General features: G+C 37.6%; 1 protein-coding gene across 1 annotated transcript in view; it reads left to right on the forward strand.

The window, feature by feature from the left end:
* The window catches only part of pont (RuvB-like helicase pontin), a 174,024-nt gene that overhangs the window by 86,496 nt on the left and 63,799 nt on the right, over positions 1 to 23,729 (forward strand). The window contains exon 5 of the mRNA XM_090409723.1: positions 17,972 to 18,016. Within this exon, the coding sequence (XP_090265849.1) occupies positions 17,972 to 18,016 (45 nt within the window). The remainder of the gene's footprint in view (positions 1 to 17,971; positions 18,017 to 23,729) is intronic.

A 23,729-nucleotide genomic window follows, 5' to 3' on the forward strand; every position in this document is an offset into this window, starting at 1 on the left:
TATGCAGAACAAGCAGGCAGCTGTAGAATGCATGTTCTACTGTTTCCAGTTGGTAACAGATGTCAAATTGGATCTCTGATGTTAAAGTACCTCCATTTGATTGGATTTACTGGAAGGTGGCCATATGCAATTCTCCAAACAAGATCCTTCCTGTTAGGGTACCCTTGGAACTTCAAGTTATGAAACAAAATATTGTCAGTACCCAACTGTTGAACTTCGCACCAAACGAGATTAAAGATCTGAGTCTGCAAGGTTTAAGGTAACAAGTGGTGTATCACAAGGATCAGTGCTTGGTCCACTGTTATTCAATCTGTACATTAATGATATTGGGAAGGATTTGACAAGAGACATACAGCTATTTGCTGATGATGCAAAGATAGGTAGGGTAATCAGGAATGCTGCTGATGTGCAGTACTTGCAGAATGATTTGAATAGGCTGGAATTGTGGGCATTGGAAAATGGGTGTCAGTTCAATGTAAGTAAATGTAAAGTCATTCACTTCAGCATGATTAGATATCCAATGTCGGATTATATTGGTGGGATTAGGCTAGAAGAAACTGAGGAGGCTAGGGATCTTGGAATGTTAATAGATAGGAAGTTAAAGTTTAGGGACCATGAGGCAAAGAATCCAAATACAACTCAAAAGATAATTGCAATGCTGAGACAAACGTTCAGCATTGCAGTTGTAAAGATAAGGATGTTATTTTGCCTCTTTACAAGGCCTTGATAAGACCTCACTTGGACTATTGTGTGCAGGTCTGGTCTCCTGGTTTCAGTTGTGATTCTGATCTATTGGAAAGTGTTAAAAATAATATCAGGATTGTGGAATACTGATTATGAAGACAGATTGAGAATTTGTAGACTGCAGACACTTTCAAACAGGAGAAAGATGGGACTTCTAAAGGATCATACAAGATTTTAATTGATGGAATTTTTCAATTTATGGAGGGTGAGGAAAGAACGATAGGGCATTCTTGGAAGCTGAAAATGAAGGCTGCCGAGAAGGGTGTGAGGGCTAGATTTTACTCTCAGAGCATGGTATGTGCAGGACCGGCCTTCTCTATAAAGGGGCCTGGGTGCAAAAAAACTTTTGGGGCCCTAAAATATTTTTCAAAGGTAAAAATTAAAGGATTCGAAATAAACGTATTGTAAAACCTCTTACCTGCAAATGATTTTGGCACAGGAAAACAAAAAAACACATTCGAAATATAATACGTTTCCGCAAATGTGTACCGACTGTGCGCCACTCGATCGTGGGGGCCTGGGTGCATTGCACCCACTGCACCCCCGAGATGGCCGGCCCTGGGTACGTGATTGGAATGGATTGCCATTGGATGTTGTGAGCGCAATCAGTGTGAATGAATTCAAAAATAAATATGATAGCTGGTGTGTAGTATGTGGCCTCCCTCGACGAGTCTCTGACTCCCTGGAGGTCTCTCTTAATAATAATTTCTTTATACCAAATTTTACTCTTTTTTTTTTAATGGAAAGAATGTCAATTCCGGAGTGTTTTAGCAGTCTTAGAGTTAAGCACAGAGGGTTGTAGTATTCAGGAACAATCTCAGCCTTTGGACCTTTATAATCATTAACTCCAAACAGAGGAAGATGAAACCCAGATTGTACCGGAGAAGGTCTGCACATGTGTGATTAGTTTGCAATATTTTATGGATTTTTGAAGCTGTATTGCTTAAATAGCAGAATTTTAAGATTGGAAGTCCAAATCCTCCATGCTTCATTGATAGTTGAAGAAATTCCTTTTTAACTTCTTGGTATTGGCTGGACCAAAAAAAATTGCAGAGGTTTACTATATAATTGCTTTTCTTCAGCTTCTGTGATGTCTGTAATATTTATTATGTATAACTGAGCAGGAAACATTATGGTTTTGAGCACTAGTAATTGGGTAAGTGGAGAAGGGAATTCCAAGTATAATGAAGGGTTCTCTCTTTGGGATTAGTCCAAAAGGAATGCCTCCAAGATCCCACTTTCCATAAACTTTTAATTTTGTCTTCTCTGCATTAATAATTAATCCACTGCTTTTGCTGAATTTTTTCAAAATACCAAAAAAGATTTATATATGGAATCATTATCCTTCAATGTTCCGAGTACATCACCGGCATATGCTAATACCTTATTTTCCTTTTTAGTTGAAGGAACTGTTATTCCTTGCACAGCATGTGTATTGTTGACTTGTTATAAGGAAGGTTTAAGAACCAATGCAAAGAGCAGTGGACTGAGCGGCAACCTTGCTTGACTCCTTTTTGAATTTTTACTGGGTCTGACAGGAACCCATTAACTAGGAGGCAGGTGGTTGAATTGGCTTAGGCTCCTTTGATAACAGATAGCAGTGTTTTATCTACACCAATTTGCTGGAGGATGTGGAATAGAAAGGGATGCCAGACATTATTGAATGCTTGAGTAAGGTCTACTGATAGCACTAGCATCGACTGCTTTCCTTGCTAACTAAGCAGATTAGGTCACTTTACAGAAATATATTAAATTCTACTGCTCGACTTGGTACTCCATACACCTGTGTGCTTTTAATTATATATTTCATTCCCACTTTTAGTCTGTTATTGATAATGTGGAAAATTATCTTGTAGTCAGTATTAGATAGAGAAATAAGTCTCCAGCTGCTGATTAAGGTGTGATCTCTATTAGGTTTAGGAATGAGGACAGTATAGCTTGCTATAAATTCACTTGACTTGTGTCCTGATGAGAGAAAGGAATTAAGTAGTGTAACTAGAATGGGAAGAATAAAATCCCAGGCCTAGTTGATGAAGTTCTATCCCTAGACCATCAGGTCCAGGGGATTTTCTTGTCTGGCATTCTTTATAGGCTGTGGTAACTCCAGATGCTGTAATGGGGACTGTCAAACACATCTTGGATATGAATAGGAAAGCCATTAGTGTTCCAAGAGTTATAATTTCCAACAGTACTATTGTCGTCAAACAGATTTTTGTATGTTTTTGAAAGGAGTCAAGGATGTCTTTAGTGGTGGACATGTCTTCTCCATCAACACAGATTTGAGTGATAGTCCTTTCTTTGCAAAATTTTGTAAATTGTCTATTGAAAAATGCAGCCAAAGGGCTATCTGCTAAGTGATGTTGTATTCTTTATCTTAAAATTTCTTTCTTCTACTTTCTGCCTTTCCAGTTCTGTCTCTATGTTAACGTTTCTAATGATGTTGCTACATTCTATACCATTGCATTTGTTTGTTACAAACCAGCTTCTCTCTTTATACAGGTCGTTCAACTTTTTCCTTTTGAGGAAAGCCTGTTGATAAAACATCTTGACATGTTGATGTCAAGATGGTTTATCTGAATTATTCTATTTATAAGGGAAGAAGAGATATAAATTCAATCAATACGAGTACCAATACCCTGATTCATGTATGTGTATGCATGGAGATTAGGATTGAGAATCCTCCATATGTCTAATAATTGAGCATTGTCAAGACATGTTTTTAACTGTGCATATTCCACTTTTCCACTCCAGGGGTGTCCTCCTATGTTGTCTAATGTGGGGTTTTCAGTACAATTCCAGTCTTCAACTGCTATGATGTAATGGGTGCCATATAAATATGGCTCCAATTCCTGGAAGAATTTTCATCTAACTGTTCCATTGGATGTAGCATAAACATTTATAAACCTTATTACACATCCATAGTATTTCCAATCTATTGTCAAGATTTTCCTTTCTGCATCCCTTTGGATATTACAGAATGACCCAAGGAGGGGGGAAAGAATAAGAACTCCTATGCCAGCCCTGTTAAATCTTCCAAAGCTCCAATAAGAAAGAAGCAGATATCTATCTGTTAAACTTTTTATGTCTTTATATCTGTAGAAGTATGTTTCTTGGAGAAAGAAAAACCTAATATTATGGTGTAGCATAAGTTTCTATATAGTTTCTTGTCTAATTTGCCTATGGAATTCTTGTACATTTAATGAAGCAATGCAGAAAGGAGATGCTATGATTATTGAAGTGTCATTGGTAAGTCTTTAACTTCTAAATTTTGGATGAACCCAATGAGGTCTTCAATGTGTGAAGAAGCAGTTGTGTAACCTGCTTCTTGTAAACTGCTTTCCAGTTTTTTACAACAGTAAAAAAAAACTGGAAAACATTCCTATCATTTTTGATTTGGATTTGATCTGAGAAAACTTTGAATCAGTAAACTTCATTATATTTTCTTTAATTGTATCTTTTGCTTTCTCTTTATTAATATGAGTTGGTTCTTCATACTCCATAAATTCTTCTGAGACTGAAGAGTTTTCATTTGATGATCCATGGCCTTCTCCATCTTTACATTTTTTATTACTTCTTTTTCTTTTGGATGTAGTTCTTTTTTTAATTTTTTTTTGTTTATCTTCAAATTTTTTTATTAATTCGTCTTTCCTTTTTGATGATCTTGTCTGCATATTAAGTTCTTTCAGTTGTCTTACTTGCTTTTCTGTTTCTTCTCCAGTTTCTCCTTGTAGAACAGTTGAATGTTTTTGTATTTCGTTGTATGCCTGTTCAGTTGTTATATTAGGTTCATTATTGGTAATTTCAACTGATGTTCCATCAGTATTTGACTGGGAAAGTTGCTCCTGCAGATCTGGAATTTTGGGGCTAATTTTTAACGGTTTGGTCGCGCGCTTTTCGTGATTTTACCAAGTATAGTTTGCTTAAAAGTAGCATCTTTACTATACTGAATTGGAAGATCTGGGAACTCGTCATTATGCCTCTCTGATATATATGGTGTTCTAATAGGCTCTACAGGATTCTCACTCTTTCCATGAAAGTTCTAAAAGGACAGGTGTTAATGCAGTGTTCAGAGCTTTCACATTACTGATACGGTTTGAGGCACTGATTAGTGATATGTCCGATGTCCATGCAGTTGAAACATTTAGATTTGGGGCAGTTACCACCTAAGTGATCATATGAAAGGCAATTCAAGCGACATTGTACTTCAGGATAGTTTACTATAACTCGGGTTGTACCGATGTTGGCAAAATTTGGTACGGGCATCTTCATATCCATTTTGAAGGTGACATCACTAGAAAACCAATATGAATCTTCACTTGATAAACCCTTTCATATATTACTAATCTTACCCATTTCGAAAATGTCTGTATAAGAATTTCATTACTATTCTCTATATATTCCATCGGAAATCTTTCGGTTTTTACCTGGCTCCTGACCATTACATGAATGACTGTGCTGCCTTCAAAAGTAAAACCCTGTAATAGTTTGCCCCTTGTTTCCACATCTTTAACTATAATTAAATATTTCCCTTCACCGTAAGGGATGAAAGAATAAATCTTGTTTGCGCCGACCTTCTCTTTTAAAACCTTAGTTACCCGTCTTGCTTCTTCACATCTGGAAATTTCAATTCTTGGAGTTCGTACCCTTTGAGGAATTGGTAACATTATCTCGAGTGGGAAAAAGACCTCTACGTTTAATTGGAAGAAAAAAACTTTTAGTCATAAGACTGAGAATAAAATAATCCCATGATACAGAAATAATTCTACACCACCAGCAAATGTTTGTGTGAGCGACTATAAATGGCAGCCATGATACTGCTAAAAGTAATCCCGTAATGCAGATATTAACTGCACTACCAGCAGTACTAATACTTATTAAAAGAAACCAGTGCTAGTGGGGATGAAACTACCACTAGCACCAGTAAAATAAAATTAAAGTGAAAAACCAAAGTACTTATCTTGCCGAAAGCCGATCTCGTCAGTGGGACCCAGACCCAGAGGTGATATTTGAAGTAATGCAAAAGTCATATTTTTATATACGAGTTGCCAAAAGGTGTCACACCTTATTATTATTATATTCTAGATTAGAGATAGATAGTTATTGAAAGTTTTTTCACTTGGTTTAATCCTTTATCCAAGTGTAAGCAAACAAAGTTTGTGCCTGAAGTATTTTCAAGACTGGGGCAACTTGTGGTAAAGTTGGTATGATTTCACATCACTTGCCTTAGTATAGTATAGCATTATACATGCAAAGCACATCCCCTTGCAGACATGTGCTTTGCATTATGGGATACTAAGGCAAGTGATGTGAAATCATACCACCTTTACCACGAGTTGCCCCAGTCCTGAAAATACTTAAGGTGCAAACTTTGTTTGCTTACACTAGGTTAAAGGGTTAAACCAAGTGAAAAAACTTTCAACAAATAAAATTACAGAATCTGGTTGAAGTCTAGAAGAGTTCTAGACTTCCAAGATATCATTAATGAGAATAATGGAGCATTCATTGAAATATTAGAACAATATTCACTGTAATAGAATGAATATTATACATAATTGGAACTGTATGGAAGGCTTGGGAGAAAAGGTGTGCTACTCTCAAAATGCTGCTTGTGATAATTAGCAAATTGGTGTCTTTTCTGCACTCTCTTGAGAGTGTGCAGAAAAGACACTAATAAAGATGCTAGTCTTCCTCCTTTTCTCATGAGATTGTTATTCCTAATTCCTTGCTCATGAAGTTTTGTATTATAGACAGATGAGTAGATTTGCTTATGTTTGAAGAGCACCAAAATTACATTAAATTCCATAAACCTGAAATCTGGTTTTGTCAGTCACAGCATTTCTCCCAATACAGGGCTCAGTAAAGAAATATAAAAGTGTTACATCAGAGCTGTTTTCATTAAAATGAGTGTATAAAGAAAACAGTGAATCTTTTATTCATCAACCAGATTTAAATAGGAATGGTTACCCAGTTTTGGGAAGTTATCACACTTTTTTTTTTTTTTTTTTTTTTTTTTTTTTTTTTTTTAAATATTGCTTTTACTTGGATTCTGATCTTTATACATTGACTTCTCATGCTTACACATCGTATAATCTAACATCTTATTTTGTTCTTGTTCTTTTGTTCTCTAACTACTTCTTGTAGATAAGCTTATAAGTTGGTTACTGATAGCTTTTAATTTTTCAGGAAATGATAATGTAAACTAGAATAAAAATTAAACACTTTAATCAGTACCTTCTTATTATATACGAGGGTTTTCTGAAAAGTTCTTGGCCTCAACCATTGATGGCAACACTATCGGCACGATTTTTTTTTTTTTCCAAGTTGGTACATCTGTCTGAAGCAAAAGTGTTGTCTGTATCCCTTGAAATCAATAAAATTGAGTATCGTGCAGTTATAAAATTCTTTATAAAGGAAGGTTTAACACCAAATGAAATTCATTTGAAGTTCATAAAAGTTTATGGGCACTCTTTCTCCTTCATTTTCGACAATTAAGAAATGGGCTGCCGAGTTTTAATGTGGCCGTACCAGCCTTGAAGATGATCCATGTGAAGGACGTCCAAAAAGGGTAACAACACTAGAAATCATTGATCAAGTGCACAACATGGTATTGAATGACCAGCAAGTCAAAGTGCGTGAAATTGCTGAGACAACAGGCATTTCAAAAGAACTTGTAGGATATATTTTGCATGAAGAATTGCAAATGAAAAATTTTGCAAGATGGGTGTCGCTCTTGCTCACAGCAGATCAAAAATGCACTCGCATGAAAATCTCTGAACAGTGCTTGGAGCATTTTAACAAGAAAAAAAAAAAAAACTGATTTTGTGCTTCAATTTATTACTATAGATGAGATTTGGATTCGCCATTACACACCAGAATCCAAACAGTGGACAGAAGCCAGTTGTTCAGTGCTAAAGAAGACAAAGTCATGGCATTGGTGTTTTGGGATGCTAAAGACATTTTGTTTATTAATTATCTTGAAAAGGGTAAGACAATAACCGGTGAATATTATTCCGATCTTTTAACCAGACTAGACAAAAAAATTCTTGAGAAAAGACCCAGTTCCCAGAAGGAAAAAAATCATCTTTCATCAGAACAATGAACATGTCCACAAAAGTGTTTTGGCAATGGGAAAATTAAGGGATCTGTGCTATGAATTGTTGGGACATCCACCCTATTCCTCAGATTTCGCTTCTTCTGACTTCTATCTCTTCCCAAAACTAAAACTCTTCCTCGCCGGTCAGCATTTTTCTTCAAATCAAGAGGTGATTGCAGCTGTAGAGGGGTATTTTGCAGATCTTACTGAGAACCACTAGGGACGGGATAATGGCACTGGAGCATCACTGGAATAAATGTATTAGCCTTAAGGGAGATTATGTTGAAAAATAAAAATAATTTTGAAATTATATATACAGAGCTTATAAGTGTTTTACCAGAACAAGTTACCATAAGGTGTTTTAACCTTATTAAATAAAAATCTCAGGAGGAGATATAAATGTAGAAAGTATTTTACCTTGGGTATAATAAATGTTAAAGATACCAAGCTATTTTAAACCTGGTTTTACTCCATTTCCCAAGTAAGCAAACAGACAAACAAGTCAAGTTTGCATCTGCAAGTGTTGCAAGTCTAATTGACCCTGCACGTAGCAAGACCAAGGCAACTCATGGTAAAAGTAGAATAAGCTCTGATCACTAATCTTAATATTTACCCTTAATGCAAAGCGCATCTCCTGGAGGGGACGTATGATGCTTTCTAAGGTTAAAACCTCATGGTAACTTGTTCTGGTAAAATACTTATAAGCTCTGCATTACTAAAATCTTGATTTTTTTAGCCTGGCTCCCACTGATGAGACCTCAATAAAGGTCAAAACCGGTGTGGGTAGTGGCCCACTACCTTTAATACAAAGCATCATACGTCTCCTCCAGGAGATGTGCTTTGCATTAAGGGTAAATATTAAGATTAGTGATCAGAGCTTATTCTACTTTTACCATGAGTTGCCTTGGTCTTGCTACGTGCAGGGTCAATTAGACTTGCAACACTTGCAGGCGCAAACTTGACTTGTTTGTCTGTTTGCTTACTTGGGAAATGGAGTAAAACCAGGTTTAAAATATTATGTTGGAGGTTTAATGGATTTTTTACAACACTCAAAAAGAATTAAATTAGAATTTAATACTCCTATATTTCGTCCTAGTCACTAGGACATCTACGGGGATTACAAAAACAATTAATGTAACATGCACACAAAAACTTACAATACTAAGCCCAACCACGTGGGTGACACTAAAGTCCTATCTAGGTGGAGTGCCCTCTAAGGGCGGTAGTAGGTGGCCTGGAATGTAAGGTGGGACCTCTGGTGATGAGTGTTTCCCAAATCTTCAGAAGCTTAATGCAACCGTATTTGTTAAGATTTGGTTGGTTTCTGAGAGCTGCTGCTGCTTCTAAGAAAAGTCTCTCTTTCTTGAATTTGCTGTGGTGGAGCATGGTGGCTTTCTTCCATGATACTCTGTGGGTGGTGTCCAAAACATGGTCAGCCAAGCCTGAATGGCCATAGTTGTGTTTAACGATGTACGACTTGTGTTCCTCCAGGCGGATGGATGCTGATCTGCCTGTCTGTCCAAAGTACGCAAGCTTACAGGAACAGGGTACTTTGTAAACTCCAGGCAGAGAGAGAGGGGGGAGCTGATCTATCGTAGAACGGATAAGGGTAGCAAGTTTGCGGTAGGGCTTATATGCTGTGTGTAGGTTATACTTTTTTAGTATCTTGGCTATTTTTTCCGAAGTGCCTCGGATGTAGGGTATGGTGATGGCATTTTTAAATTCTTGTTGACGAGAGGGACGGGGAATGGGGGAGGAATTGATTATTTTTTTGATACTGTGTTCACTGTAGCCATTGGAGAGGAAAGTTCTGTGTATGTGGTTAAGCTCAGTAGTGAGGGCGGTTCCACTGGAACAAAGATTGTGGGCTCTCTTGGTAAGGGTTTTAATGATGCCATATTGTTGTGAATGGTGGTGGTGGGAGAGTTTGTGAATGTGTATCTGCCTGTGTGTGTGGGTTTTCTGTATACAGTGAAAGCAAGTGTATCATTGGGCAGGCGCGTGACTAAGGTGTCTAGGGAAGGGTAAACAATTGTTCTTTTCCTTTTCCATAGTAAACTGGATTCTTGGATGTAGGCTATTGAGATATCCGAGGAAGGAGACTAACGTGTCTGTGCCCTGAGGCCAAATGGAGAACACATAATCTACATATCTTAGCCAGATAGAAGGTTTGAGTGGGTCTATGGCTCGTTTTTCGAAATCTTCCATATAGAAATTGGCAAGGGGGGGTGAGAGGGGGAAACCCATGGCGGTTCCTTCTATCTGCTTGTAGATTTTGTTATTCCAAGAGAAATACCCAGAGTTGATGGCAAAGGAAAAGAGATCTAAGATGTCAGAGGGGAAAACGTTTTCTAAGAGAGATAAAGTGTCAGTTAAGGGAATATTGGTAAACAAAGAGGAGATATCAAAGCTTACCAATATGTCTGTATTGTTCAAGGTTAAATTTTCTGTGAGGGCTTTAAAGTGGGTCGAGTTTTTTATATAGGAAGCTGAATTTCCGGTGAGGGGGGACAGAGAGTTGCCCAGCTGTTTCGACAGTCTGTAACAAGGTGCATTGGTGGCATCTACTATAGGTTTGAGTGGGGAATTGGGTTTGTGGATTTTTGGTAAACCGTATATTCGGGAGGGGGGGGAGCAGAAAGGTTTAAGTTTTTTCGTGACGTCAGGGGGCCAGGAGGTTACTTTTTTAAGTAAGATTTTTAATTTCTTAACTTGTGTTTTTGTGGGGTCGTGTTCTAGCGGGATGTAGGTAGCGCAATCGTGGAGGATATTGTTCATTTTACGATTGTATTCGCTGGTATTAAGAACAACTGTGGCATTACCCTTATCCGTTCTGGTGATGACGATACTTTTTTCTTTGCTTACCGTCGTAGGTAGCCAACAACATCAGACTCGACGTAGCCAACATCCTCGCTCACTCTTCACCTCCAAAAAGTAACTTATCTTATGCCCAACGCATGGCTCTCCAGAAACTATGCAAAGAAAAAAAGTATCGTCATCACCAGAGCGGATAAGGGTAATGCCACAGTTGTTCTTAATACCAGCGAACACAATCATAAAATGAACAATATCCTCCACGATCGCGCTACCTACATCCCGATAGAACATGACCCCACAAAAACACAAGTTAAGAAATTAAAAATCTTACTTAAAAAAGTAACCTCCTGGCCCCCTGACGTCACGAAAAAACTTAAACCTTTCTGCTCCCCCCCCCCCTCCCGAATATACGGTTTACCAAAAATCCACAAACCCAATTCCCCACTCAAACCTATAGTAGATGCCACCAATGCACCTTGTTACAGACTGTCGAAACAGCTGGCCAACTCTCTGTCCCCCCTCACCGGAAATTCAGCTTCCTATATAAAAAACTCGACCCACTTTAAAGCCCTCACAGAAAATTTAACCTTGAACAATACAGACATATTGGTAAGTTTTGATATCTCCTCTTTGTTTACCAATATTCCCTTAACTGACACTTTATCTCTCTTAGAAAACGTTTTCCCCTCTGACATCTTAGATCTCTTTTCCTTTGCCATCAACTCTGGGTATTTCTCTTGGAATAACAAAATCTACAAGCAGATAGAAGGAACCGCCATGGGTTTCCCCCTCTCACCCCCCCTTGCCAATTTCTATATGGAAGATTTCGAAAAACGAGCCATAGACCCACTCAAACCTTCTATCTGGCTAAGATATGTAGATTATGTGTTCTCCATTTGGCCTCATGGCCCAGACACGTTAGACTCCTTCCTCGGTCATCTCAATAGCCTACATCCAAGAATCCAGTTTACTATGGAAAAGGAAAAGAACAATTGTTTACCCTTCCTAGACACCTTAGTCACGCGCCTGCCCAATGATACACTTGCCTTCACTGTATACAGAAAACCCACACACACAAGCAGATACATTCACAAACTCTCCCACCACCACCCTTCACAACAATATGGCATCATTAAAACCCTTACCAAGAGAGCCCACAATCTTTGTTCCAGTGGAACCACCCTCACTACTGAGCTTAACCACATACATAGAACTTTCCTCTCCAATGGCTACAGTGAACACAGTATCAAAAAAATAATCAATTCCTCCCCCATTCCCCGTCCCTCTCGTCAACAAGAATTTAAAAATGCCATCACCATACCCTACATCCGAGGCACTTCGGAAAAAATAGCCAAGATACTAAAAAAGTATAACCTACACACAGCATATAAGCCCTACCGCAAACTTGCTACCCTTATCCGTTCTACGAAAGATCAGCTCCCCCCCCTCTCTCTCTCTCTGCCTGGAGTTTACAAAGTACCCTGTTCCTGTAAGCTTGCGTACTTTGGACAGACAGGCAGATCAGCATCCATCCGCCTGGAGGAACACAAGTCGTACATCGTTAAAGACAACTATGGCCATTCAGGCTTGGCTGACCATGTTTTGGACACCACCCACAGAGTATCATGGAAGAAAACCACCATGCTCCACCACAGCAAGTTCAAGAAAGAGAGACTTTTCTTAGAAGCAGCAGCAGCTCTCAGAAACCAACCAAATCTTAACAAACACGGTTGCATTAAGCTTCCGAAGATTTGGGAAACACTCATCACCAGAGGTCCCACCTTACATTCCAGGCCACCTACTACCGCCCTTAGAGGGCGCTCCACCTAGATAGGACTTTAGTGTCACCCACGTGGTTGGGCTTAGTATTGTAAGTTTTTGTGTGCATGTTACATTAATTGTTTTTGTAATCCCCGTAGATGTCCTAGTGATTAGGACGAAATATAGGAGTATTAAATTCTAATTTAATTCTTTTTGAGTGTTGTAAAAAATCCATTAAACCTCCAACATAATATTTTAAACCTGGTTTTACTCCATTTCCCAAGTAAGCAAACAGACAAACAAGTCAAGTTTGCACCTGCAAGTGTTGCAAGTCTAACTGACCCTGCACGTAATGCAAGACCAAGGCAACTCATGGTAAATGTAGAATAAGCTCTGATCACTAATCTTAATATTTACCCTTAATGCAAAGCACATCTCCTGGAGGAGACGTATGATGCTTTGTATTAAAGGTAGTGGGCCACTACCCACACCGGTTTTGACCTTTATTGAGGTCTCATCAGTGGGAGCCAGGCTAAAAATATCAAGATATTAGTAATGCAGAGCAGTATTTTACCAGAACAAGTTACCATTTTTAACCTTAGAAAGCATCATGCGTCTCCTCCAGGAGATGCGCTTTGCATTAAGGGTAAATATTAAGATTAGTGATCAGAGCTTATTCTACTTTTACCATGAGTTGCCTTGGTCTTGCTACGTGCAGGGTCAATTAGACTTGCAACACTTGCAGATGCAAACTTGACTTGTTTGTCTGTTTGCTTACTTGGGAAATGGAGTAAAACCAGGTTTAAAATAGCTTGGTATCTTTAACATTTATTACACCCAAGGTAAAATACTTTCTACATTTATATCTCCTCCTGAGATTTTTATTTAATAAGGTTAAAACACCTTATGGTAACTTGTTCTGGTAAAATACTTATAAGCTCTGTATATATAATTTCAAAATTATTTTTATTTTTCAACATGATCTCCCTTAAGGCTAATACATTTATTCCAGTGATGCTCCAGTGCCATTATCCCATCCCTGCAGTGGTTCTCAGTAAGATCTGCAAAATACCCCTGTACAGCTGCAATCACCTCTTGATTTGAAGAAAAATGCTGACCGGCGAGGAAGAGTTTTAGTTTTGGGAAGAGATAGAAGTCAGAAGAAGCGAAATCTGAGGAATAGGGTGGATGTCCCAACAATTCATAGCACAGATCCCTTAATTTTCCCATTGCCAAAACACTTTTGTGGACATGTTCATTGTTCTGATGAAAGATGATTTTTTTTCTTCTGGGAACTGGGTCTTTTCTCAAGAATTTTTTTGTCTAGTCTGGTTAAAAGATCGGAATAATATTCACCGGTTATTGTCTTACCCTTTTCAAGATAATTAATAAACAAAATGCCTTTAGCATCCCAAAACACCAATGCCATGACTTTGTCTTCTTTAGCACTGAACAACTGGCTTCTGTCCACTGTTTTGACTGCTGATTGGATTCTGGTGTGTAATGGCGAATCCAAATCTCATCTATAGTAATAAATTGAAGCACAAAATCAGTTTTTTTTTTTTTTTTTCTTGTTAAAATGCCCCAAGCACTGTTCAGAGATTTTCATGCGAGTGCATTTTTGATCTGCTGTGAGCAAGCGCGACACCCATCTTGCAAAATTTTTCATTTGCAATTCTTCATGCAAAATATATCCTACACGTTCTTTTGAAATGCCTGTTGTCTCAGCAATTTCACACACTTTGACTTGCTGGTCATTCAATACCATATTGTGCACTTGATCAATGATTTCTAGTGTTGTTACCCTTTTTGGACGTCCTTCACATGGATCATCTTCAAGGTTGGTACGGCCACATTAAAACTCGGCAGCCCATTTCTTAATTGTCGAAAATGAAGGAGAAAGAGTGCCCATAAACTTTTATGAACTTCAAATGAATTTGTTTTGATGTTAAACCTTCCTTTATAAAGAATTTTATAACTGCACGATACTCAATTTTATCGATTTAAAGGGATACAGACAACACTTTTGCTTCAGACAGATGTACCAACTTGGAAAAAAAAAAAAAAATCGTGCCGATAGTGTTGCCATCTATGGTTGAGGCCAAGAACATTTCAGACAACCCTCGTATATAATAAGAAGGTACTGATTAAAGTGTTTAATTATTATTCTAGTTTACATTTTCATTTCCTGAAAAATTAAAAGCTATCAGTAACCAACTTATAAGCTTATCTACAAGAAGTAGTTAGAGAACAAAAGAACAAGTACAAAATAAGTAGATGTTAGATTATACGATGTGTAATCTAACATAGATAGGACTTTAGTGTCACCCATGTGGTTGGGCTTAGTATTGTAAGTTTTTATGTGCATGTTACATTAATTGTTTTTGTAATCCCGTAGATGTCCTAGTGACTAGGACGAAATATAGGAGTATTAAATTCTAATTTAATTCTTTTTGAGTGTTGTAAAAAATCCATTAAACCTCCAACATAATGTCCTCACAACACTTAAGCCTCTACAGAAGAACAGGTTTAAAATAGCATGGTATCTTTAACACTTCTTCATTCCAGTAAGTTGAAATTTGATCATATATTACTTGAAACATGTGAAAATGCTACAAAATTGGCCTAACCTCAATTGATCATACTGCATACCAGTCTCTAAGTTTTGTGATCAGTATTAAGTGTTCATAATTTTTTTTTAAATTAATAATTGATTGATTGATCTCATCCATCCCTTTAGGACGGGTAATCCACTAATTAGGGATTCACGACAAAATTAATGTGGTCAGTTCATCATTCCTTGCTGCTTCCCCCTAAGGGTAGTATTTATGACTGTAATCCATTGTGTTTACAGGGCCGGTTTGCCTGCTTGAGGGATGTAAAACTCCAGATAAACTTGCAGAAAAAACTCTGCTGTCCACGCCCAAGACCGGCTAACTTGGCTATTGCTGAGGAAGATCCTTAAGCTCCTCATGTCATCGACAGGAATCGAACCTAGGACACTCCTTCCCTGGGCATATGGTTGCGAAGTGCAAAGCCATTAGGCTAACCGTGCGGACCAAGTTAATAATTATCTTAAATTATTTTTTTTATCTATGCAACATTTTATATTTGTTCCCTTGAACTCTAATGGTAATCATATACTTCAGCTATAACCAAGACATGAGTAGTATATGCATGATTTATGGCTCATTATTGTGATTCATGTTTTGAATGTAGTTAATGGTCTATCTCCTTGATGATGTCCATGTAACGTTGAATGAAATATATTGGAGTTTTTGAATAAAATTCTGTATATTTTTTGTTAGCTGTAAAAGCTATTTAAATAAGTCTATACACTTGTTCCATTAAAACTAATTTTTTTAAAAAAAACCTTCAATTAACCAACTCTTCGACTATATAAACTGCAAATTGCTTTCTCACAGTAGTCAGATAAAGTGTAGGTTACTGTATTATCCTTACTGATTTACTCTCATGTATAGACTCATACTTCACCATGCATTCGATCGGCATTCAAAACCGATTCCACAGAATAGGTCGGTCAATCCTTTTTCCAGGAGTGTCCAATGTCTGTAGATGTGTGTTTTCATGGGGCCAGTTCGCCTGTTATGAGGGACGAAAAACCCAAGTTTCCTGGTGAAAAAACCCTCTACCTCCAGAGATCAGATAAAGATTCCTCACGTCATGGACAGGAATTGAACCCGGGTCTTTCTGACCAAAGGGCTTCATCTACACCAACTGAGCTACAGAAGCTCACTGTATTATAATTTACTAATAATTTAATAATTTCAACTTACAACAAAGATCTTTTGTCATAAGCTGAAATTTTAGGGTCTATATTGCAAGGTTGAAACATTCTTGAAAAGGATACAACAATAAATAACTCCAATTTTTGACCATTAGCAAAACTTAATTATTTTCATCTGTGAGCAATGACCATGTGTGTTGCACTGGTAGGAATTTACAGATAGAATCTGATTGTTATTTGAGTGGAATAGTTAAATAAAAGGCTGTTATTTATTATTGAAGTTAAAAAATGGTCCCTTCAACAACATTTAATGCCATAGGAGAAAAGTGTTTCATGTTGTTCTCTTCTTCTGAAGCTAAATAAGTTCTCCTACAACTGCTCCATATTAAATTCAGTTTGGTAGAAAAGTTCATCCTGGCTTTTAATAAGAATGGTGACAATTTCTGATGTTTGAAGATCAAGTTCCCAAGCATAAGTGATGCGAAAACGAAAGTTATTTTATTGGCTTACAAATTCATACTTATGAAGGACAGTTTGGATGACGTTAAATGATACTAACAAAGCAGCATGGAAGGCTTTCAAAGCTGTTGCTACTGCTTCTTAAAAGTAAAATTACAGGGATTTTGTTATAGATTTGCTATATAATCATGTCTCTGCATAGGCATACAAAGCAAGGGGATGCAACATGGTGCTCAGTTTCATTAGTGTATTCTTGTATAAAACAATGGTACTCTTACAAGTGGAGATCCTCTGGTCTGCTTGCTCATATTAGCTGATTCATAATTTAAAAAAAAAAAAAAAATCACTGATCCCAGTAAAATCAGATTTCAATAAAGATTTTATGCAGTAGGTTTACTGTCAATTCCTGATAGGAAATTATTATCCCTCAAGAAGTCTACAGGATACTATGATTATTAGTGGGGTATTGCTAACTACATCAGTCTGCTAAAATTTTGGTCTTCTTCTGGGATCTTTTCCTGCCATCCAGGCAACAAACATGTTTTGCTGACCTTTGTCATTTTCTGTGACCCTGCTACTTTAGATTAGTTCTACTCAGATGTTCTTTAATGCTAACAGTGTCAACTTCCTTTCTATTACCTTCATTTTTAATATCATTTTAACATTGATACCCTCTGACCAGTCTCTGTTTTTATTTCTAACTGCTCTCAGATCCATAGTTAAAATTAGTTTTGAACTGTCTTGTATAGTGCTAGTTTAGTGTTTTGAATAATTTCTCTCTTATTTCATATATTGCTATAGATTTATTCATCTGTTCTTATCACACCAGCTTTGCTTATTCTGTTTTCTATTTTATTATTTAATTTTCTATCTTCATTAAAAAAAATGTGTGCCTAAATAGCCGAAATGTTTTACTTGCTCTTTAGGCTCTCTGTTGAGAATGTCCATTTATTGCTGATTTTCATACCAAATTTGCTGCAGGGATTTTTCTGGGAATCTAACATTATCTTCATTACATTATTGTTGATAACATTAGCTGTAATCTCACGAGAAATGTAATTAGTATGTCAACACAGTTTTGATTCCTGAAAAACAGGAGTATGATAAAGCAATTTTAAGTTCATATTTGAATTCAGTACATCAAAATTAGACTCATCTGCTGTTATTCCAAGACAAAACAGAATATTTAAAATGATTTCTTGCTTAATACTGTTGATTCAGTGCCATTGTTTGAAAAACTATTTTAGTAATAGATGTATAATTTCTAGACATTGTGTTAAAGAAGAGCTTTGTTGTGAAGTTATATGTAAGTACATGTTATTTAAATTAATTTTTCTGTTTATTTTTAGAGACAAGGAAGATCAGATGTGTATTCAACAGAGTTTGATTTAGAGGTAAAAAAATCTTTTTCAAAGTATTGTGCGTTTAATTTGCTTTAAATTTATATAAGATGGTACTTAATTAGATTAGTTAGATTGGAGGAGGAATTTTACATAAAAGAAAACACTCAAAATTGATGCACTTAAGAATTAGAATCTTGTTCTAACAAAACTATATATTTTGCTTCTTTTGAGGTAACTGGAAAGGAAAGATAAATTACACTTAGCAGATTGGAAGTGGAAAACGAAAATAAAGTGCAGTAGTATTTTTTTCTGCTTTTTTGTGTTAAAAAAAATTATGTGGATCCATTAATTTTTCATTATGGAAAATATTGGTTTCTTCTTGGATCTGCATAGTGACCACTTCTATAATATTTTTGCATTATGGATATGAAGGCAACTGATGTGAAGTCAGCAGCCTCTGTATACTAGTAGACAAGTCATGAAGTTACATCTTGCTTATACTGATGCTCAGGTATAGGATTAAAACAAGAATATAATTTCTTGTCAAGTATAATATACTTTATAACTGAGAAGAAATATACCATAACTAACTCGCTCAAAAGTCATTTTTTGAAATTCCATAGGTGCAGCACTGTTCTAGAGAAAACTCATTATAACAGTCTACCAACTGTAACAAATTAATTCTGTGGTCTAGTTAGCTAGATATGTTAGAGGTTTACTGTCTTTCTGGTGTCTGTATATGGGCAATCGAACAAAAAAATATAATGGTATTCTACCCCTACTACATGCACACATCCCCTCCATGTGGGGTACCTCTTCGTGGTGGAGGGGGACCTCCCAGTGATGTTACTGGCCCTTTTCTTTCTTCCTCTTTTTCTTTGCTTTTCTTCCCGTATTCTTTGCTCTACTTCTCCTGAGTCTTTTTCACTATCCTTTTTCCAGACCACCATCACTGGGATCCAATGCCCTGCCACCGTGCCATGCGGTGCGACCCGTGGACATCCGTGAAGGGGGCCCCTGCTTCGGCAAGACGGACAGGCCTGGATGGCCCAGCCAGGATCAGTCGGCTAGTGGGCTTGCCTGCAAGGGACAACAGTGTTGCAGTAAGTCTCTCACCCCATGGTCCGGGGTCGGGATCCTAGACCTGCTGCAGTGCTAGTATAGCGTGCAGAGTAGCCCTGGCGTTCCACTCCTGAGCGCAATCTTTGCTTGCCGGGTAGTGGGTGTCCATGTGTGGTTCCGTGGTGGGTGGGGAGCTCTGGCACCGAACTTAAAATTCTTTAAATATGAATCCTTCGTCCTCAAATGTTTCAGGGATCCTAACAAAGTCCCAACCAAGTACTGATACCGTAGTCTTGGTATACAGCATACGGAAACAGAAGCAAGAAACAAAAGATATCGGATACTAACATAAACGTACCAACTTTTTTAATCATTCATGCAACAGGTGAAAAACCAATTGGGAAAATATCACCCTTCTTTATCCAAAAAGGTTTAGAAGGACTGGCAAGACCTCCCAAAACTTTCTAGAAATTGTGTTCTGGTGATATCCTCGGGAAAACACTGTGTAAACAACATTCCGAGAAACTACTGACAGCAACAACAGTGGGTGGAATACAAATTGCAGTAACACCTCACAGAACACTCAGTGACGGGTGTGAGGTGCATCCTGATACATAGAGATGGTCGTCTGATCTTAACCAAGAACATCATCCTTATTTTTGATACACCAAGGCCTCCGAGATCTGTAAAAGCAGGGTATCTCAGCTGTCCTGTTAGAATGTACACCCCTAACCTGCTGAGATGCTTTAAATGTCAAAGATATGGACATGCCCAAACTGCCTATTGTGGTTCTACTATCTGTGCCCGATGTGGTAGTAAAGAACATGATAAATCTTGCTGTGAACAAAAAAGCTAAATGTGTCATCTGTCGGGGAGATCATCCATCTTACTCTCGTGCATGTCAGAAATGGAAAGATGAAAAAGAGATACAAAAAATTAAAACAGAACAAAACATAACATGTTAGGATGCAAAAAGAAAGCTGGCCACCATTACACCTGTTCTATGATCCTCTTATGCTGAAAAAGTAACAATTAAAAAATTGCCAACAGCAACTCAAACATGTATGTCTATTCCACCATCTGATAATTTCACCATACCTGAACTGTATGATTGCAAGTGCTTCTCTGTTGAGAGCATTAATCACAAGACCTATGACCTTACTCCAGAGACAACTTCAAAAATGGTCCCATTCGATGAAAACTCACCTGTCAAAAAAATTATGCAGAGATATCACTCAAAGATAAACCACCAGACATTCGCACAAAAAAAATGGATACCTCGGTACTCACTGAAAGCAGACTAAACCTACCAACTGACCCTAACACATTTGATGTTTTGAACACTCTACCAGAGGAAGATATGGATATTGGCCATCCATACTTCCCTAAAACAATGGATAAATATAAATCTGAGAAAGGTAAGTCCTCAACCTCCCAAAAACCAGACAAGTCAATAAAATCAAGATAATAGGAAAATTTTTACAATGGTACTGTCGTGGGATTCGCCAGAATATTGATGATATGAAGATGTTGTTGCAGAAACACAAACCTTTCTGTTTCTGTCTACAGGAAACTTACTTAAGACCCAATGAGGACCATACCTTTAGGAATTTCACTGTTGTGTTAGGACAGAACTGGAGGTGGTCCTGGTCATGGAGGAGTAGCTATCCTAGTGGGCAGTCATATTCCTTTCCATCAGGTCCAACCTAATACTTCTCTGGAAGCAGTAGCGATTCGCTTCTCCGTGGGATTTCTTATTACAGTAGGCTCAATTTATTTACCACCAAATGCCGAGTTAAATGAAATTGATCTTGATAACCTTATCTTGCAACTGCCTGAACCCATACTTTTGATGGGTGACTTTAATATTTACAATACGCTATGGGGTAGTGCCAACACTAATAGACGAGGTCGAACCATTGAAAGAATTCTTGATAATAATAACCTCTCCCTTTTAAATAGCAACCTCGGTGCTTTCTTCCATATGCCTACCTGTTCATATTCTGCAATTGATCTTACAATCTGCTCCCTTCCATTCTTCCACTACTCACGTGGGACGTTGAAGAGAACATATATGGAAAGTGATCACTTTCCTCTTCTCTGCACAATGTCTTCATGGGAACTATGTTCACCCACATGGATACCTATATGGAAAATGACCAGGCTGACTGGAACACTTTCTCTCTTCCTGCAAATTTAATGCTGATGCCATCAGTCAAACCCTATCAATGAAGCGGTAAAATATATAACAGAATGCATTGTTCAGGCAGCAATGGCCTCCATCCCAAAAACATCATCTCAGTTTCCAATCTATCCAAAGCCTTGGTGGAACCTAGAATGTCAGACAGCCAAAAAAAGATCAACACAGTGCTTGGGGCATATTTCATAGATACCCCACCACATCAAACTTAATAGCTTTCAAACGTGCTCGAGCCAAAGCACGTTATGTAAGACGTCAGAGTCAAAAACAATCATGGATCCAATTTACTACATCAGTTAATCAAATGACCAGTCCAAAAATTGTATGGGATAAAATCTGGAAAATGAAAGGCAGATATAGAACACATTGTTTGTCTACCTTAGACCATAATGGAAGTGTTATTGCTGATCTCAAAGCTATTTCAGATACTTTGGGAGAAACTTTTGCTAGAATCTCAGCAACAGCTTCATATTCTCCTGAATTTTTAATACTGAAAGAGCAGCAAGAGAAACAAAGACTTAATTTTTCTACCAACATTCTTCAGCCATTTGTTAAGGAAGAACTAAAAAGAGCTCTCCTACAATCTCATCCTAGTGCAGTAGGGCCTGATGATATCCATTATGAAATGATAAAACATCTACCATCATCTCTGTGGGGACTTCTCTTATTATACAATAGAATACTTGCAGAGGAAGAGTTTCCAAATTCTTGGCATAAGTCAATTGTCATTGCTATCCCAAAACAGGAAAAGATCTAACACAAGTAAGTAATTATCGATCCATTGCTCTGACCAGCTGTCTTTGTAAGATACTAGAGAAAATGGTTAATGCCAGACTTCTCTGGTATTTAAAAAGCAACAGTCTTCTCTCCAGTACACAATGTGGTTTCCGTAGACATCGATCAACTTTAGACCATTTGGTTCGTTTAGAAATTTGTATAAGAGATGCATTTCTGAAGCGAGAACATATCTTGTCTCAGTTATTTTTGACATGGAAAAAGCTTATGACACAGCCTGGAGATATGGCATATTAAAAGACCTCTATAACCTAGATCTCAAAGGACACCTCCCTATATTTATTAAAAACTTTCCACGTCAGAGTGGGAAGTATGCTATCTCGATCATATCATCAAGAACAGGGTGTTCCCCAAGGTTCTGTCTTAAGACCCTTTTTGCTATTAAAATTAACTCAATCATTGAACAGCTTTCTCCCACTATAAACAATACTATATATATATATATATGTTGATGACTTCACAGTTTACTGTCATTCACATAACATGAGGGTAATTGAAAGACAACTTCAGCAAACAATTGATCATGTCTCTCTGTGGGCTCTTAATAATGGATTTAGGTTTTCAACAGAAAAAAGTGTCTGTGTACACTTCTGTCAAAATCGCACTCAAGACCCAGATCCTGAACTAAGAATGAGACATACTGTTATTCCAGTAGCTACAGAAACAAGTTCTTGGGACTCATCTTTGACAGAAAACTTACATTTCTGGCACACATTCGTCAACACATTCGAAAAGTGCAAAGGAACTTTGAACCTCCTTCGCACTCTATCCTCTACTGAGCGGGGTGCTGATCGAACTTCATTGCTCCAACTTTATCATACACTTATACGTTCAAAGCTGGATTATGGATCCCAAGCCTATGGTTCTGCAAGACAGAGTAACCTACGATGGTTGGATTCCATCCATCATCAGGGTATACGGATAATTACTGGTGCCTTTCGCACATCACCCAATCAAAGTCTCTATGTTGAAGCAAATGAACTGGCTCTATCACTTCAATGGAAACAGTTATTTCTTAATTACGCCCTAAAAATAAAATCTCTCCCAGATCACCTTAGATGGAATAGTATCTCTCTCTGTATTGGGAAGCTCAATATCACACACATCAAACTGCTATACATCCTTTTGGTATGCGTGTTAAAGAAACCATGCAAGCTGTTAGTATAAATGTTGACAACATTAGCTACACTAAACATACCAGCATTCCTCCATGGCAGGTTTGCACACCATCCTGCAACTTCACACTTTGTTAGCTACAGAAATCTTATACTCCATCATCCATCTACCTGTAATTGTTTAATGCACACAGAGGAGCACACGCTAATTTCTTACCCATCTATACCGATGGTTCAAGAATTAATACCTCTGTTGGCTGTGCTGCTGTGTTTCCTGACATTATTATCTCAAATCAGATCTCACCAGACTGCAGTAACATGCCATTCAGCTTGCACTTGTGCATAAAAAAGAAAACTTCTACTAAAAGTGTATAATTTATACAGACTCATTGAGCTCTTTACAGCCTATCTCCTCTCTTATGTATAACCCACATCCAGTACTTTATGAGGTGCTACACCTGTTTCACCCAATAAAAATCCTTAATTTTGATGTTCAGTTTTGCTAGATTCCCAGCCACATTGGAATTAAGGGAAATGAGGCTGCAGATGCAGCTGCTAAATCAGCTCATACCTTCTCCACGTACTATTTTAC

The sequence above is a fragment of the Typopeltis vanoorti genome, chromosome 20 (assembly GCF_054136105.1).
Source record: "Typopeltis vanoorti isolate ZY-2024b chromosome 20, IOZ_Tvanoo_1.0, whole genome shotgun sequence".
Classification (NCBI taxonomy): domain Eukaryota; kingdom Metazoa; phylum Arthropoda; class Arachnida; order Uropygi; family Thelyphonidae; genus Typopeltis; species Typopeltis vanoorti.